Source organism: Cheilinus undulatus, linkage group 3 (assembly GCF_018320785.1).
Source record: "Cheilinus undulatus linkage group 3, ASM1832078v1, whole genome shotgun sequence".
NCBI lineage: Eukaryota > Metazoa > Chordata > Actinopteri > Labriformes > Labridae > Cheilinus > Cheilinus undulatus.
In genome coordinates, this window is record NC_054867.1 from 31,386,664 (window position 1) to 31,402,451 (window position 15,788).

The window sequence follows — 15,788 nt, forward strand, 5'->3', positions numbered from 1 at the left end:
TGCCTCTCAGATTTATTAAACCGGTAGTTCTCGATTGGTCAGGCATCAGGACCCACCAACTCCTCCTTAAAAGAAATACTGCCTTACAAAACATTAAATTACTCAGATTTATTGAGGAAAAATGTAGCAGTTTGGACCCTGAATAGAAAAAATGAACAGACAGGACAAAAAAAAAACATGTTTAAAAAAAATCACATAATTACAGAATAACATGCAGACATTCATCTTTCTTCTCAATTTTCCCAAGAAAGCATGGATATTTGGTTATGATAATAATATAGCAAACCAAAACACATGTAAGATTTAATATTTGTCCACTTAAGGCTTTCGCACTTAGACATTTTGACACATTTTTTCCTTGGCACACATCCGTGACCATCTAGAAACAATTTAGATACTGAAATGAGATATAATCTCTGTTATTTAGTGATTGATTATTTTGGAAACAACAAAGCTTTTGAAAGATTTTCAGTTATATTTTTAACTAAAAGCTGCCCAGGCAAAAGAGATAGCAACATTGCCAGCAAGTCTGTGCAATGCCTGTATTTTTTGGGTTATTAAAAACTAAAATGATCCAACACTGGGTGTCAAGGAATTCTATTTTGCTGCTTTTGGATCCAAAAGGATATCAATGGAATTTCATTTGTACTCTAATCATATGTATTTCTAAAAATATGTTACCATGACAACCCTATTTAGCCTACTTTAAAAATAAAGCATACTTTATATAACTGGTGTTTGGACCTGAAGTGAAAGTGCACAACACACTGAGGCAGATTGTGGAAAAGGTCAGCACATTTTCTTTTCTTGCTGGTTTGAGCCTCACAGTTTTTGTTTGCCTTCTTGAGGCAGGCTGTGGTATGATGCAGCGATTTTGCTCACCGCCTCAAGAATCACAAAGGTTGAATTTTGCCAGCTGATGGCGCTTTTTTTATTCCAGCGTGTCTGCGTTTGTGCCAGTCTGCTTGAGTGATGCTGTCGACTACAGAGCAGCCAGTAGGCCATCCATTACTCAAAGTGGCAGACGCTGTCACTCCAACCTTCAAGGTCATCACAGGATAACATTATCATGACCCTTAAGTATGACCTCGTTGTCTGCATCTGTGTGTAACATTGGCATTAGCGATTTGACTGGACTTTAAAAGGCTTTCCTGCTTGCTTCATGCTGCTGGGGGTTTTTACCTGCTGGCGATCCCTCAAGGAAAGCCAGAGGTACTTTGACTCTTTTATATCTTAATGTTTCATGTAAATGTGCAGGGACAGTGTCTGGGAGGAGACTGTGCCACAGACAAGGCCTGAGCCATTCATCATTTCTCCTATTCTCTATGTCCTGTGCGATTAAAAAGCTCAGTGTGAATCCATGTGTGTATTTTTAGCTCGGCTTCACACGCTGTAGGAGCTGAATTTGTCCAGAAGAATATGAAAGCTGTACAGTGGAGGCTTTCATGCCTTTGTGCTCCACACAAAGAGAACACTTTTTTATCCTCAGCTCTGTCCATCAGTGTTCACTCTCACTCTGAGCTGCATATATTTATAACCCCCCGGTTGGGTTCATTAATGAAGTATGAGGGTTAATAAAAGGCGGATGCACCATGCTACTATAATTGGTCTTTTTCTATCTTGATTTCTGTGCTGTTAGGTGTCTGTACCTCAGTGTAAACTTAGCTTTAGAGGCTGGCTTAACTGGAGCAAATTGCTTCATTAATACTGGAGTGATTCAGGCCAATCATTGCATCTGTCCTGTTTTACAATTGCATCACACGCTTCAGGCCTCAATTAGCTTGAGCAAATGCGATGCATTATTTATCTTGTGAAAAATAAGATCTGGGAATTTTGTGGCACTTTTTTACATTTGAAGAAAAGAAGAAGTTCTGTAAATTTACAGAATAAGCTGTTCAACAACAAAAAAAAAAATGAACAGCCAGGTGAGCTTCACTATAGTAAGTTAAAGGTCTCTGCAGCTTTGCAGCTTGCTCCGGCTGCAACTAAACTGAAGCGTTGGACTTGAATCCAGCGGGATATTTTGTCGTGCTGAAGCAGGACAGGAGCTGCTGGAGGGAAGTGTGTGTGAGCTAGAGCGTACCATATCTGTCTGAGTCATGACCACTGCTGCTCAGCCAGCCAGTCAGTCCACATCAATGCAATCCCCAAAATGGAGGTCTGGCTTTCCATATGACACAGCTTTGTCTGTGCAGGGCCTCAGATGTAACATGTTTTCTGCTCTGTGCTGCACATTAGGTGTCACAAAAAACAAAATGTGGATGCATGCACTACTTCTTTATACGTGCTGCATTAGTACTGTATGTGAGCAGAGGTGTTTAGCATTATTTTGATCAGAGCTTTTTTCCCCTTTGTAGTCTCTTCAGCTGCTATTGTGTGCAGAGGCTTAGTCATAACCACCAGACTGCATTTAATGTGAGAGAGCTGGAGTCACGGTTGTTTTCAGGTATGATGCATCTATTTGGTGTTACAGCAGGTGAGCACTTGCATCATATCTATGCTGAGTTAACAGCAACAAGCCTGGAGCAGTCATATATATACATGATGAGCAAACATATTGATATTTTCCCTAATGCCATGACACAGTCAAGCTCATGTTGGATGCAGGAAGTATCATGTGAACAGTAATAGAAAGAGCACATGCATCTTTCCTGAGGCAACCACTCCTTCAGCTGAGCACGTAAGATGGCTGCTGCTTCATCCAGAGGACAGGAAGGTGATGAAAGGAGGTTTCTCTCCCTCTCTCCCTCTCTCTCTCTTTAGTTCATCTCAACAGGATGAGATGCCGAAAAGCAGCAAGGCATTTACTGAGCGTGAGGCTTGTAAGATTAAGGTGGGAGTGGAGGATGAGAGAACAAAGTGAAAGGGATAAAGACGTGTTAAAATCTGCTCGCCTCTTTTTTCATACTAAAGCATAAGAGATTAGATCAGAGCTAACAGGGCAAAAAATGTCCACCTTAGAAACAATGTGATAATCTAATCACATAGATTTTCTCCCTTTTAAATAGGAAAAAAAGATATTCATTAACAGGCAGATTTTAATGTGCGGCTGTAGCTCAGGAGATAGCATGTCCACACTAGGTGTCCTTTTTCAAAATAATTTATAGGCAGAGAGATGACCTCATGAACAAAACTCTAAAATGAACATATTTTCAATGTCTGGACAAGATATAGTGTAATGATAATCATAAGAGCACTAAAGAGTATCTGGGCATTACTTTGCTTATGTTTCAGTATTATACTCCAGAGTAATATGTCTAGATAGCAGCTCAATAGCCATTGTTTCCCCTTCTCTCCATGGTCTGAGCTCTTTAATCCCCCAGCAGGAGCATGCCCACTTTTACAAGCTTTCTTCATCTGAAACAAGAAAAAAAAGCTCAAGTGAAGTGTTTTTACTTAAATCAATCAGTTATGTGAGGTTGTTTTTGTTGTCTTTAAAGGCAGTCATTCAGTGGCATAGCTGTAAATGAAACTCAGTGAATGGGTTATTGATTGCCCACACTGGTAGACTGGCTGTCTCGTTTTCATGCAAAATCGCTGTGAAATTATGACTTCACCTCGTTATTAACCAGAAGCTGTGTATCACTGAGTGGCTTGCTTGAGTGTGAAGTGAAAAATTTATCACACAGTCTTAAACCTCATGGCTGTGATTCATTAAACATATGCCTTATACATGTAACACAAGCACAGACTGTATTTTTTCTTACAGCTGTGATGTGTTAATACTCTACTAATAATTCAGAAAATATGAATACTGTCAAACATAGTTGATGACCTTGGATACAACCTTCAATGACTTTGGCTTGCATTCAGAAGACAGACTCTTCACTGTTAACACAGATTTCAGAGGACCACTTCATCAATTTAGCATTGAGCTCAAGACACACGGCACATGTCAGAAATGATATCAGGAATATAACATTTTTAAGTCCACACACTGATCTTAAATGTTAAAATAAAGAGTTTCATTGCTCACAGTTACCTGCCGTCAAATTGGTTGAGGGATTCTGATATGTTACGCAGGCGCCAATCGTTTCCATATGCGTTTCAGTTATCAAAATTTGGAAAGGGTCCCAAATAACTGACCTGTATAGGGGTCACCCTCCAAGTGAGGGTACATTTTGGGGTTTGCCACACAAAACCGTTTTCAAACTGGACCACCTGGTGGGAACACAGCTGTATTTTCAGTTTAGCCTCAAGCATAGATGTGCAGCATTTCAGTGCCCAACCCAACAAATGTAGGGGTTCAGGACCTGTCGGCCAACAAAAGTCTCTTCATTTCAGAGTGAACAACAATCAAGAACACATTTGAGAGACCTCCTGCCATCCTAACATGTAGTCTAGCATTTTTTTTTTGTTTTTTTTTTGTCCTGTCATAACAGTCAATACTAATAATATAGTGACCTTAAAGCTACTCTAAAGAATAATAAGCTGGTTAAGAAACTGGCTGAAATGATTGTTTATGCTTCTGTATGAGCTATAAAAGCACAGAAAATTATCAGCATAAACATTGGCTATCTCTATATAGTTATTTTTAAAGCCTAGAACTGCTGTGTTGGTAGGTAGTAGGTTGCTGCAGAAACAGCTTTGTTCACATTTACTATTGAAAGTAGGCCTGGGTGATATGGCCTAAAAATCATATCATCATATCAGGGTATTTTTCTTGCCTTTGACGATAACAGTATTACAAAATTAAAAAAGATAATGCTAATCCAAATTCAAGTGTTGTTAACCCCCTTCTCCCCTTAAAACAAACCTTTGATGGCATACTCAATTTATCTCTAAGTATAGGAACACAGAAAACATGTTTAATTTTTTTTTAAGTCTCTCTAGGTTTACTTCTGTCTAACTGCATTCCAAGTTTCGCATTTCATCTCTAACCTGATGAGATGTGTTAAGCTGCTAATGACTTAAAGACGTTTCCTAGTGGAGGCGTTCACAATAAAAGCGTTTCAGAGAAGTAACAGCCGCGGACTTTTATTTTGAAGAGCTTGATGGAAGTATTGTGTTTAGCATTGAGTTAGCTTAGCTTTGGCTGTCGTACCGGAGAATACAGCAGCTTTTCTGACCTCATTTAACATCACAGCCTGGATCTTTGACTCACTGTTGACTTAGAAAACAAAGTCATAAGTTAAAATAGACTTTTAAATGGTTGTTTATGCCGTTGTAAGAGGAAGAGCTGCAGTGCTGGGCTCTGAGACCAGCCAAAGCAGCACTTAGCCTTTGTTAAAGCCCCAGGCAGGCTGACAGAGACAGCAGACTTTGAGAGGAAAAAACACGTGTTTTTGCCTGCTAACTGTGCTTAGTTACAGCAGCAAGAGTCCTTGACATTCAGTTTGTTACCTGGCTACACGTAATGCTAGAGATAAACGTGCTATTGACTGGACTCAGCCTGAGCTGTGTGCCACAACTCACTCTCTCCACCAGCTGTGGGACGGTATTAATACCGGTTTACCACCCACCTCTATGTAGCATCGTTTTTTAACCAACTCCTCCTGCTCCGTGGTCTCTGTGCTTGAAGCCATTGTCACACTGAGGCAGATACGATGATGTCATCAACAAGCGTTATCGCAATTGGTCGGTAGAGTCCAAATCTCTACCATAGGCCAAATTTATATCATTTATACTGTCTACCTCATATACCGCGCACCCCTGTTTAAAAGTACTACTTACACAAGTACAGGACAAATACAGCAGAGAAAACCTACAGCTTTGCCTCCATTGGGCCCCAGAACTGACAAACCAAAGCTCCTCCCATAATCTTTATTGTTTTAATTTGGTGAACTTCCCTAAAACATATAAAGATTATAGGACATAGTCTCTTTCTCTACTAGCCCTGTTGCTTCACAGGTTCTTGGTTGGAATCCCAGGAGAGGGCCTTTCTGTGTGGAGTTAGCATGTTCTCCCTGTGCACTCATGGGTTCCCTTCCAGGTACTCAGGCTTCCTCCCACAGTCTGCTCGTTAGTTTGATTGGTCACTGTAAATTGCCCATAGGTATGAATGTGAGCATCATGTCAGCCCTGTGACTGACTGGCAACCAGTCAAGGGTGTACCCTGCCCAGTGGCCGCTGGGATTTGCTGCAGCCCCTGTGAACCTGAATGGGACAAGTGATGAAGATGATGAATGAATGGATGGGCTTTTAGAGAGAGTAATTAGAAAAACTCCTGCTGTAACTAGGGAAAACATGTGTAGTCTATATAACTGCAGTTTAACTGAAGCTTTCAAAGAGAATACTTTTAAATGGTTATATTCACTATTTATTGCCTGCATGCTGTCCAAACTCTCAGATTTCTGCATTTAGAAAGCCGAGTGTACATGAATAACTACCAGGTTTGCTGCCATGACTGTGGGTGTAATTCTATATTGTCAGCCATCACGACTTACAACATGGAGATTAGAAATGTAGTGAGCTGTAGGCTGCTCTGACTCACTGCTGTTGAGCTGTCCATCTGTCATAGAAAAACACCCACTGTCTCTTAATGCACACTCATATACAGTACACCACAGATATAGCTGCTGGTGGTGCCTGTACCACTCAGGAGAAAAATACAAAAACAACAGACTGGAAATGACCTGCTTTGAATATCAATGTGTGTAGGAGCCAAGGTGTAGGTGTGCAAATGTTTATGTCTGTAAATAGTTTTGTTTGCATATTTATTGATTTAATCAACACTAGATGGTCATGTGGGTTAATTGGTCAGGTGATAGTTAGGGTGAAGAGGAAGTTGGATGGCATACTGTAGATAGTGGGAAAGCACAGATCTCACCATAGACTAAGCAATCACATTGCACAAGCAAGATTTACTTCATCATTTATCATTAAGTTGTTTTTATCTTTTTCAAACTGGAACACCACTGCAAAGAAGTTTTATTTTGTACATTTGTTTTACGTTACACATTAAAGACTAAATAAAATATGAATGGCATAACATTTGGCGTTGGATAGTCACAACTCTGCAAACAGAGTAAAAAGCTACGAATTTACATGGTTACTTATTAAACCAAGACAAAAAAATTACACATAGAAAGCTGTTGGTGGTGATCCGAGTTGGTCTTTGTCTAAAGGTTAGGATTCAGTAGTGTAGAGCAGCGTTTCCAAAGGAGTTATCCTGTCCTCTGGAGCTACAAATAAACTGCATTTAATACACATATGGGACTAAGTTGTGGTAAAAGAGGAAAGGGAAGCTAAGAGAAAAGCAGCTAAACCGTGAGGGTGCTTGTAGTTAACTATATGTAAAACACACAACAGCTATAAAATAGTAGTGATTAGAAATAGAAAGGGTGAAAAATTTTAACTTTAACTTGATCGACGCTTAGAGAAACACAACAACAGAGCAACTGCACAAACAGGAAGTGATGCAACACATTCAAGGTATGTCAGCCATATTGGTGGATGGGGTCAGATGGGAACAAACTGAAGCAAAAAACGGCAATTTGGGATTTTATAAAAATTTTTATAGAAATTTTATAGACATATTTATGATTTTGTCATGATTCCAGTCTCGACCCAGTATATCCAAGAAGTCCTCTGAGGTATGAATCACTTTGACATTAAAGATTTTTGGGGGTTTTTGGTCTAAAAAGCCAAATTACATTAACCATGACTGATTTATAAAAACAAGACAAGGGTAAAATATCTAAGGGAGTGAACAATTTATAGGCACAGTAAACCGTTCCTGAAGTCAGCTACATTACTTCAGTTTCGTACACTTAGGATACACATTGGGTCAGGCTTCTTCTTCTCCTGGGATTGTAGAATCCACCATCTTTTCTCCAGGGAAAACAGGACTGAATAACTCCTGGCTCCATAGACAAAAATGCTAACAGCACAGCTTTAGAGCCACAAACTCCCAAGCTGCATCTTTGCACAAGGGAAATTGGGGACTGTGAGAAAAAAAACATCAGCAGGTTTGCTGAGCTCCAGCTATCTGATGTTGAAAATGTACTTGGGATGATGTGAAGAATGTTTAAAGTGTTGATTTTTGGACATTTTAAATGGATTCAGAATTGTGAAAATTAACATTTGCGACTCTGCCGTGAGTTGATTTTTTTCCATCACCTCTAGTAAAACACCAAACATGACATAGTTGCCTGTCAGACACTGTTAAAATGTGTCTTTCTGCACCGTATCAAAATTGCTCAGTTAACTGTGTGCTCCTGAAGTTTTCCTGTCTGCTGTGATTATCCTACTGCGTTCTAAGATTCACCGGTCAGCTAAAGTGTGTATTTCCCCTGTTCATATGACATTGCTGTGTCTTCCTTAAAGGGTAGCATCCTTGGATGGACCCAGCTTTCACAGCCTGTAGAGACAGCTCAGGCTGGACTGAACTGAGACGTTCTGGCTAAGTTTTTTTCATAGCGTCAGTAGTTGCACCCTACCTACCCATTTTGTCTCTAAGGGTTATAGGAAGGGTGACGTTATGTGGCCTTTTGTGTCTCCAAACATCAAATGAAAATAAATCTCATCAAAAGTGATTTTAAACTTCATAGAACATGTTTCTGTATGTTCAATCAATCAAGCCCCTTTTCACAAACATGAAAAAGATGACATAATGTGATCATCCCAAGCATGTTTCAAAGAGTTCAGCTTTTCTTTTGCCATGCTGTTAGGTATGCTGTTAGCATGCTAGCATTCAATCACAGGACACCATGAGATGTTAAGGGCATGAACTGTTTTTTAATAGAATAGGTAGTGGTTGAACTAAAGACGTCACTTATTGAAAACTTACAGCAGTTGTATGTGAATACCCAAACTTTAATATACACTCACCGGCTACTATATTAGGTACACCTCTTCAGTGGCTTGATAACTTAAATAGCTAAGCCAATCACATGGCAGCAACACAATGTATTTAGGCATGTAGAGGTTTTCTTCAGTGGTATTGTTAGCTGTTCCATTGAGCTGATACCAATTAATAACATTTTTGTATCACTGCTACTTGAAAGCCTGCAAGCTCATTCAAATCGGTTCCCAATGAATCTTGGTAATGCTGGGCCATGAAAGACGCATCATATAGATATTTATCCACTGCATTTCAAGGAGCCTTCGAAATGGGACAACCTCTGAAAAGTGCCCACTAAAGGATTCAGCCTCTGAATAGTGACATGGCTTCTGTGACTTTTGTAGCTTTCAGATGGGTTCATGTTTCTGCACAAAAGGCTTTCTGACAGGCAGTTTCCCCTGAATGCCCTGGGTGTCAGTTTGTCAGAAGAAGATTGCTTAATATCAGGCCTTGATTCTGAGAAACCTCTGGAAGCTTGTTTTATAGCATATACAGTAAAAGAAAAAGTCTCAGCAGTACTGCTCACTTTATATGTTAGGGGGATTATGGGGAATGGCCTTATTTTAACCCACAGTGCAATTATGCAAATGGAGTCACTGGAGAGTTTCCTGTAGTTTAGTTCCAAGACAGCAGGTTATTGATCAGGACAGAGGGAGGGAGTGCCAATGAGGAATGCAGAGGGAGTAAAGTCAGCTGAGATTTAAATAAGAAGTTACAAAAAAAGATTAAATTGTTTGTGTAAAAGGCTCTTGTGTGCCATGCTGCAATGACTTAATACAAGTAGGATTCAACAGACCGATGTTTTAAGGACCTTTTCTCAGCATGGCAGAGATTAACAGAGAACATTTTCTTTTCCTGGTAGCAAATGGTTATTTTACAGAGGATTACTCCACATGTGGGAAAGATTCAGTGCTACTAAAACTGTAAATCATATTTCTATGGGGCAGAATTAGAAGTAATAACATATAACACACAGCATATGTATAATGGCTTAGATTAGAAAGGTGGTTTATTCAACAAAAAGCACTGACTCAACGGACCAACAGTCTGAGGAGGGTGGCAGCTGTCAGCAGAAAAATCAGCTGCTTTTACTAATACAAACATTGCCACCCAGTGGCTGGGAGAGCCAATATGCTCTCAGTAACTTCTCAGCTCTTTACTGACTTTTTGAGCCAATAAGGAATTACTAGGGGGTATTTTATCTTTAATTTATATGGTTTAACATCTTCAATACTTGATTAATGCTCTGTTTTCTTGTCCTGTTATGCTTATAGTATCACCAAATCAGAGCTATGAGTAATGAGTGTGTTACAATGAATGACTATAGAAAGGAGTTTTTAAATCCACATTGTAAATTGTTGCAAAATAAAGCAGACGAGTACTCAGATCATATGGGTATCGAGACACTTGGTTTGTTCAGGAGAGTTGTTTGTGAAACACTTTAAAAAGAATTAAATAACTGTTTCAATACAAAGTAAAACCAGGAAGTGCTTTCTAATAACAGAGACTGACTCGGTCACCAATGCCGAGTCCTCTGACTCAGCCGACCTGATTTCTTCAGGCAGATCATCCCAGAGCCTCCGGGCCTGTCTAACAATACTCCGTCTCCTGGAACTGACAAATAACCCTTTGCCCAATGATCTTAGAGTACTTACAAGGAGTAACATATACTCCAGAGAGAAACAAGCTTTGAAATTATTAAAAAAAAGCATTGGTCCAACCTTTGTACATCTTTCTACAAAAACCAGGGAGGAAGTGCAAAGAACATAAAACAGAATCAGATTTAAATTGAAAATACAAACTTTGTTCCACAAGTTTTGTTTTGTTCTGCTCATAATTAAAAATTGTTCCAAACCGGATCCTTATATTCATTGCAAAGGAGACTCGCGTTGTAAGAGCTATCTCAATACTAGACAAGTTTGTGCTGAATCCATTATTATTATTATGCATTAAGTTATTGAAAAGGAGTCCAACTATGGTTTCTTTTTATTACCTCCGCCAAGGAGGTTATGTGATTGGCAGGGTTTGTCAGTTATTTTGTTTCAGTTATGGACGGATTTTGATGAAATTTTCAGGAAATGTTGAAATGGCATAAGGAAGAACTGATAAGATTTTGGGAGTGATCCAGATCACCATCTGGATCCAGGAATTTTTTAAAGGATTCTTTACTATTGGGACATAGGGCTAATGGCAGAGGTCTGCGCTCTCCCTGAGTGCTTTTCTAGTTATTTCATGTGTTATAATCATGGATCTAGAAAAAAAAACAAAAAAAAAACTTTTTTAAAGTTATGAGCAAGACAAAACTAAACTTGTGGATCAAAGTTTTCTTTTTAATTGTGACCATTTCACGCTCTTTGCACTTCTTTCCTGGTATTTATAAGGAGACATGTAAAGGTTGGACGACTGTTTTTTTTTAAAGAATTTCACAGCTTGAACTTTCTCTTTGACATTTTTTATTCCAGTCTTAAGTCCTTAGCTTAATATTGCATACTTATGATTGAGCCAGGTGGCCTGCATTATCAAAGTGTTGGCTAAATAATTGGCTTTATAAGGCTATACTCAATCCTCTGCCTTAATACTTGTGTGGTTTCATTCATGTGAAAAGTTCTGTAAGCTTCAGTCTTCACTCTGTAACTCAGTCACAGGTTTTTCTTTTGCTGTCTGTGCCCAAAGCGCCCCTTGAAATGGGTAAAATCGGATAAAATTCTGTCTGTCTAGGCCAGGACACTAATGTAAATTAGATCTTGATCTCAATGAGGTTTACCTGATTAAATGACTTTAAATAAATGAAAAGATAAAACCAGGAAATTACAATGGATTTTTGCTGCTCAAAAAAAAAGGAAGGAAAAACACTAATAATATGGAGGACATCTGTGTATCATTAGCATAAAAATGTAATAAAACACTTTGAAGGATGGTGATGATAAAGGCAAGTATAAAGAAAAAAAGAAGTGATTAAAAAAATTGACCCCTGAGGCACTCCTAACTTAAAAGACGAAATGAAGACAACGTTTTTCAGAAACAGGATCTTCTATTTGACTGGTAAGGTCAGTTTGCCCATCAGGATGCTGTGAGTGATCATGTTAAAGGGAACATATTGTGCAAAAATAACTTTTTCATGCTTTTCTAACAAAATATGTGCCCCTGGCCTGTCCACAATACCCTCAAGTACCAGAAAAATCCATTCCCTTCCACTCTCTCTTTCTCAACCTTTCAGAAAATGTGTGTTGAAACAAGCCGTTCTCAGATTTTCCCTTCATAATGTCATGTGGGGAGTTAGCACCGCCCCCAGGTTTGGTTGGCCCGCCCTGCTTGGAAGAAAGTTCCACCCTCATCTCCTGATCTTCCTGTCAGCTGCCAGCTGAGATGCTGGATAGCTCAGTGGGTTACTCTGCTGACTTAGGTCTGGGAGATTGATGGTTTGAATCCTAGTTAGGTCTTAACTTTGGATAAAAATATCTGTAACATTGTAACATCAAGAGTGCCACATCCATTTCCTGAGAGGGGTGCTCATTAACATTTAAAGCCATGAAGAACATGAAGAAAACCCAACAAATTCCTACTTGGAAAATGAAAATAGAAACATTTGTCTTAGAATATTTGATTAATAGTAAATGTTTAGGTTTTTCATTTAATTACTAGATATTATTAGCTGTTATTGTGCATGTAAAACGTTAATATACACCACTGAATGTGCTTCCCCCAACAAATAAGAATTTAAAATATGGTGAAAGAACGAGAAACTATTTCTAATCCTCATGGCATGCATTGAAAAAGCGTGAACAGATTTTACATTTGTGTTTATCTCATTTGGTTAGCTATTTCTAATTGCACTGGAGCTCAGAAACATAAATGTTGGTATGATAGATGATCATGAAAGCTATATTCTATCTTTCACTTAATTATTAGAAATCAAAAACTAAGGATGGTCAGAAAGAATATCTGACAATTTGAAATAGTTTGGCCCATTTTGGATCAACAATAAATAAGTGTGGCCATTTTGCTTACAAAAGTTGCCCCTTCCTGTTGTAAACATCATAGTCGTTGCTAGCATTTGTTTTATCTTGTATACATTTTTATTAATATTATTATTCTCATAATTATTATTTATTTTATTCACCTTTGGCTTAGTGTTGCATTTATTTTTATAAAGTGTTACATTTTTTTATTGTCATTGCTGCTGGAGTTTTTGTTTGTTTGTTTTTTTTTTCCCACTACATTTCAGTTGTTCTTTGGTAAGAACTCATCCCACTTTGTTTGTTGTTGTTTTTTTGTGTTTTCCTGTTTGTGCATATCTTTGTTGTCACTGTTGTCACTGTCACTGATTTGTTATGTTTTAACACCGAAACAACTCATTAAATAAATACAAATAAAATTAGAAAAAAATAAAAAAGGTCATTGGTGACCCCAACCATGGCTATGTTAGAATTGTGATGCATCTTTAAAAAATTAACATAAAACAAAACAAATATTCTTTTTTTCAGCACAGAAAGAAATTACTTTTTTTCTTTCTTAATATATTAACAATATAGTAGATTGTAAATTGATAATTGTTATTTAGTTTGGAGATTGATGCAGCCATACGTGAGGGAACTTGTAAAAGCAAAGGACACGGAACTTACAAAAACAACTAAAAAAAGGTTAATTGTAACCCCTCTCAGTCATTTTGAACCATATATCTCTTTCCAGAAAGGTTATACCAGTGAGTCGCATTTTGTCTGTTTACATATTGTGTAAATGAATTTCTGACTGACTGATGGCTGACGGCGACATAGCTGGACAGACTGATTGTTGCGTCTTATTTAAAATCTGTGGCTGGTTTGCGTAGACCATCCGTCTCTGTTGCATCATGCTCTGACGCTCTGTTTTTACCATACATTTGTTTTTTTTTTCTGTTCATTCTGCCCATGCTCTGCAGCTGCTGGAGTCCAGGAGAACTAAGGTTTGTCCCTATGTTTGCACCGTGTGTTGTGTGCACAACATAGAGTCACCTGCAGTGTGGCGTGTTTTTCAGACACCTGGCAATCCCTATGCACCACTACAATCTCCTCTCCTATGAACCTCTAAAACAACTGAATTATGTGCAGCAGTTCAGCCTGCCTCCTTTTGGTGTGAAACTTCATATTTCCCCTACAAATACCGTAAACTATAAAGAGTGATAGGTTTGTTCAGTGGTGTGAATCCAGATGTGTCTAGTGCTCCATCCCTCTTTAGTACCACTAACCCTTAAAAACCGAGTCTGCCTGTAATGTGGATCTTTTTCAGTGTAAGAATCTGTTTTCCCTCCTCCTTGTCTTGATTGGGCCGTTTTCTGGATGTTGATTGATTTTATTCTGGAAAATATCCACTGGAAGGAAGTTTAAACCGGCAATCCCAAAGTGGTGATCAATCTGTGACAGAAACTGAAGACTTTTCCCTCGACCCAGAAACGGCACAGCTACACACATTCAGATGTTATGAACATAACTTGTTTGTATTTTTTTTTCAATCTGGACATACAAAAATGAACACATGTTCTAATGTTGATTCTCTATAGTTCATAGAAAATGCAGGTAAACCTGTCCATAACAACTGGTGAAAAGACTATCATAGCATATTGCCCTTTTGTCCCTAAAGCTCACATAGCTTATAAGATACTTTTGTTAAGATGCTACCTATAGGATTATACTTCAAGCATTTGTATTGAGGCATCTCTGCTTGACTACAGTGTAACATCATTCAGTATGTTTATATGCATTTAGAAAAAAATGATTTATTGTGTTAGTTACTAAAACTGTACTTTTAAAATCAATGTAAACATGTTACACTTGAAATGGTAGTAAATCTCTTGAAGTCTGATCTAGATAATATAGTTGTAGATTGTTTTTCTTTTGCGTGTACAGTACATACCTCAATCCCACCACACTGGACTAGGCGTTCTACGCATGCACCACACTGCCCATACAGTGACCTGGTCACTGAACAATATAAATGTTAAAGGTGCAGTAGGTAAAATTTGGAATATTTGTCACATCTAACAGTCAGATTCTAGTCTGCAAACACAAATATATGTGGTATTGTAGAAATATGCAAGATGTAAAAATTCAAGATGGTGGAGTCCATAGAGGAGACCCTCCCTGTATATGAACAAAAGCCGATTATATGTGGATGAGAAAAATAAAATAATTTAAATATATATTGAGGCAATTAAACACTAATTTAGATAGACCTACTTACAAACAGGGTGCAAATTGCTAGGGGGATTGATACATTTTCTGATGATATATTTTCATCCGTGGGGGATATGTTTTATCCCTGCCTCTGCTCAGACTGAATGCATCATACTTTAGTGGTCAAATCTCAGCAATCACTGTGAGATTGTAACATTGATGATACACAACCAAAATTCAAGATTTATGAGCTCATATTACATCTGATTGCTGCACACAGCCTGCGTTCTCACACTGACTGGTAAAACAGGTCAGGCTAGCTGTGCTGTCAGTCTGATCTTAGATCAGATTTTTGCTTTAAGACAATCACATCAGACAGGAACATTGAGCTTTAACTCCTGTCTTTCCTTCTTTGTTTTGCCAGTTATTGTTGCGTCGTACAGAACTGTTGATTCTGTGGATTGCGCCCATGAAAAATTTGCCAAATCTTCTTTGCCGATGGCAAACAGCTAATTTGCTTTTGCTATAGACTCTTGTTTTGAGCTTCTGGTACCCCCAGGTTCTGAAAATGTTCAGTGATGAGACCAGATTCGGCCTATGGCAGTTTGATCATAGGCTCAAAGTGTGGAGAAGATGTGGAGAACAATATGCAAATATCTGTATTAATAGAGTAACATCTTTTGGTGGAGGCAGTGGGATGGTGTGGGGTGGCATCTCCCTCACATGAACAACCAGACTGATCGTCTCTGGAGGCAATCTCAATGCAGAGAGATATCCAGATGGGATTCTGCAACCAGTGGTAGATCTCCACAGGGACTGAACTCTATCCTCCAAGATAACAATGCTCGCCCCCA

General features: G+C 38.5%; 1 protein-coding gene across 6 annotated transcripts in view; it reads left to right on the forward strand.

The window, feature by feature from the left end:
* Positions 1-15,788, forward strand: part of erc2 (ELKS/RAB6-interacting/CAST family member 2) — a 74,337-nt gene that overhangs the window by 16,433 nt on the left and 42,116 nt on the right. For 4 of the 6 annotated variants that reach the window (XM_041782914.1, XM_041782918.1, XM_041782916.1 and 1 more), the window contains one exon: positions 13,704-13,727. The exons of the other annotated variants lie outside the window; for them this stretch is intronic. In XM_041782914.1, coding sequence (XP_041638848.1) covers positions 13,704-13,727 — 24 coding nt within the window. The remainder of the gene's footprint in view (positions 1-13,703; positions 13,728-15,788) is intronic. 6 annotated transcript variants of the gene reach the window in all.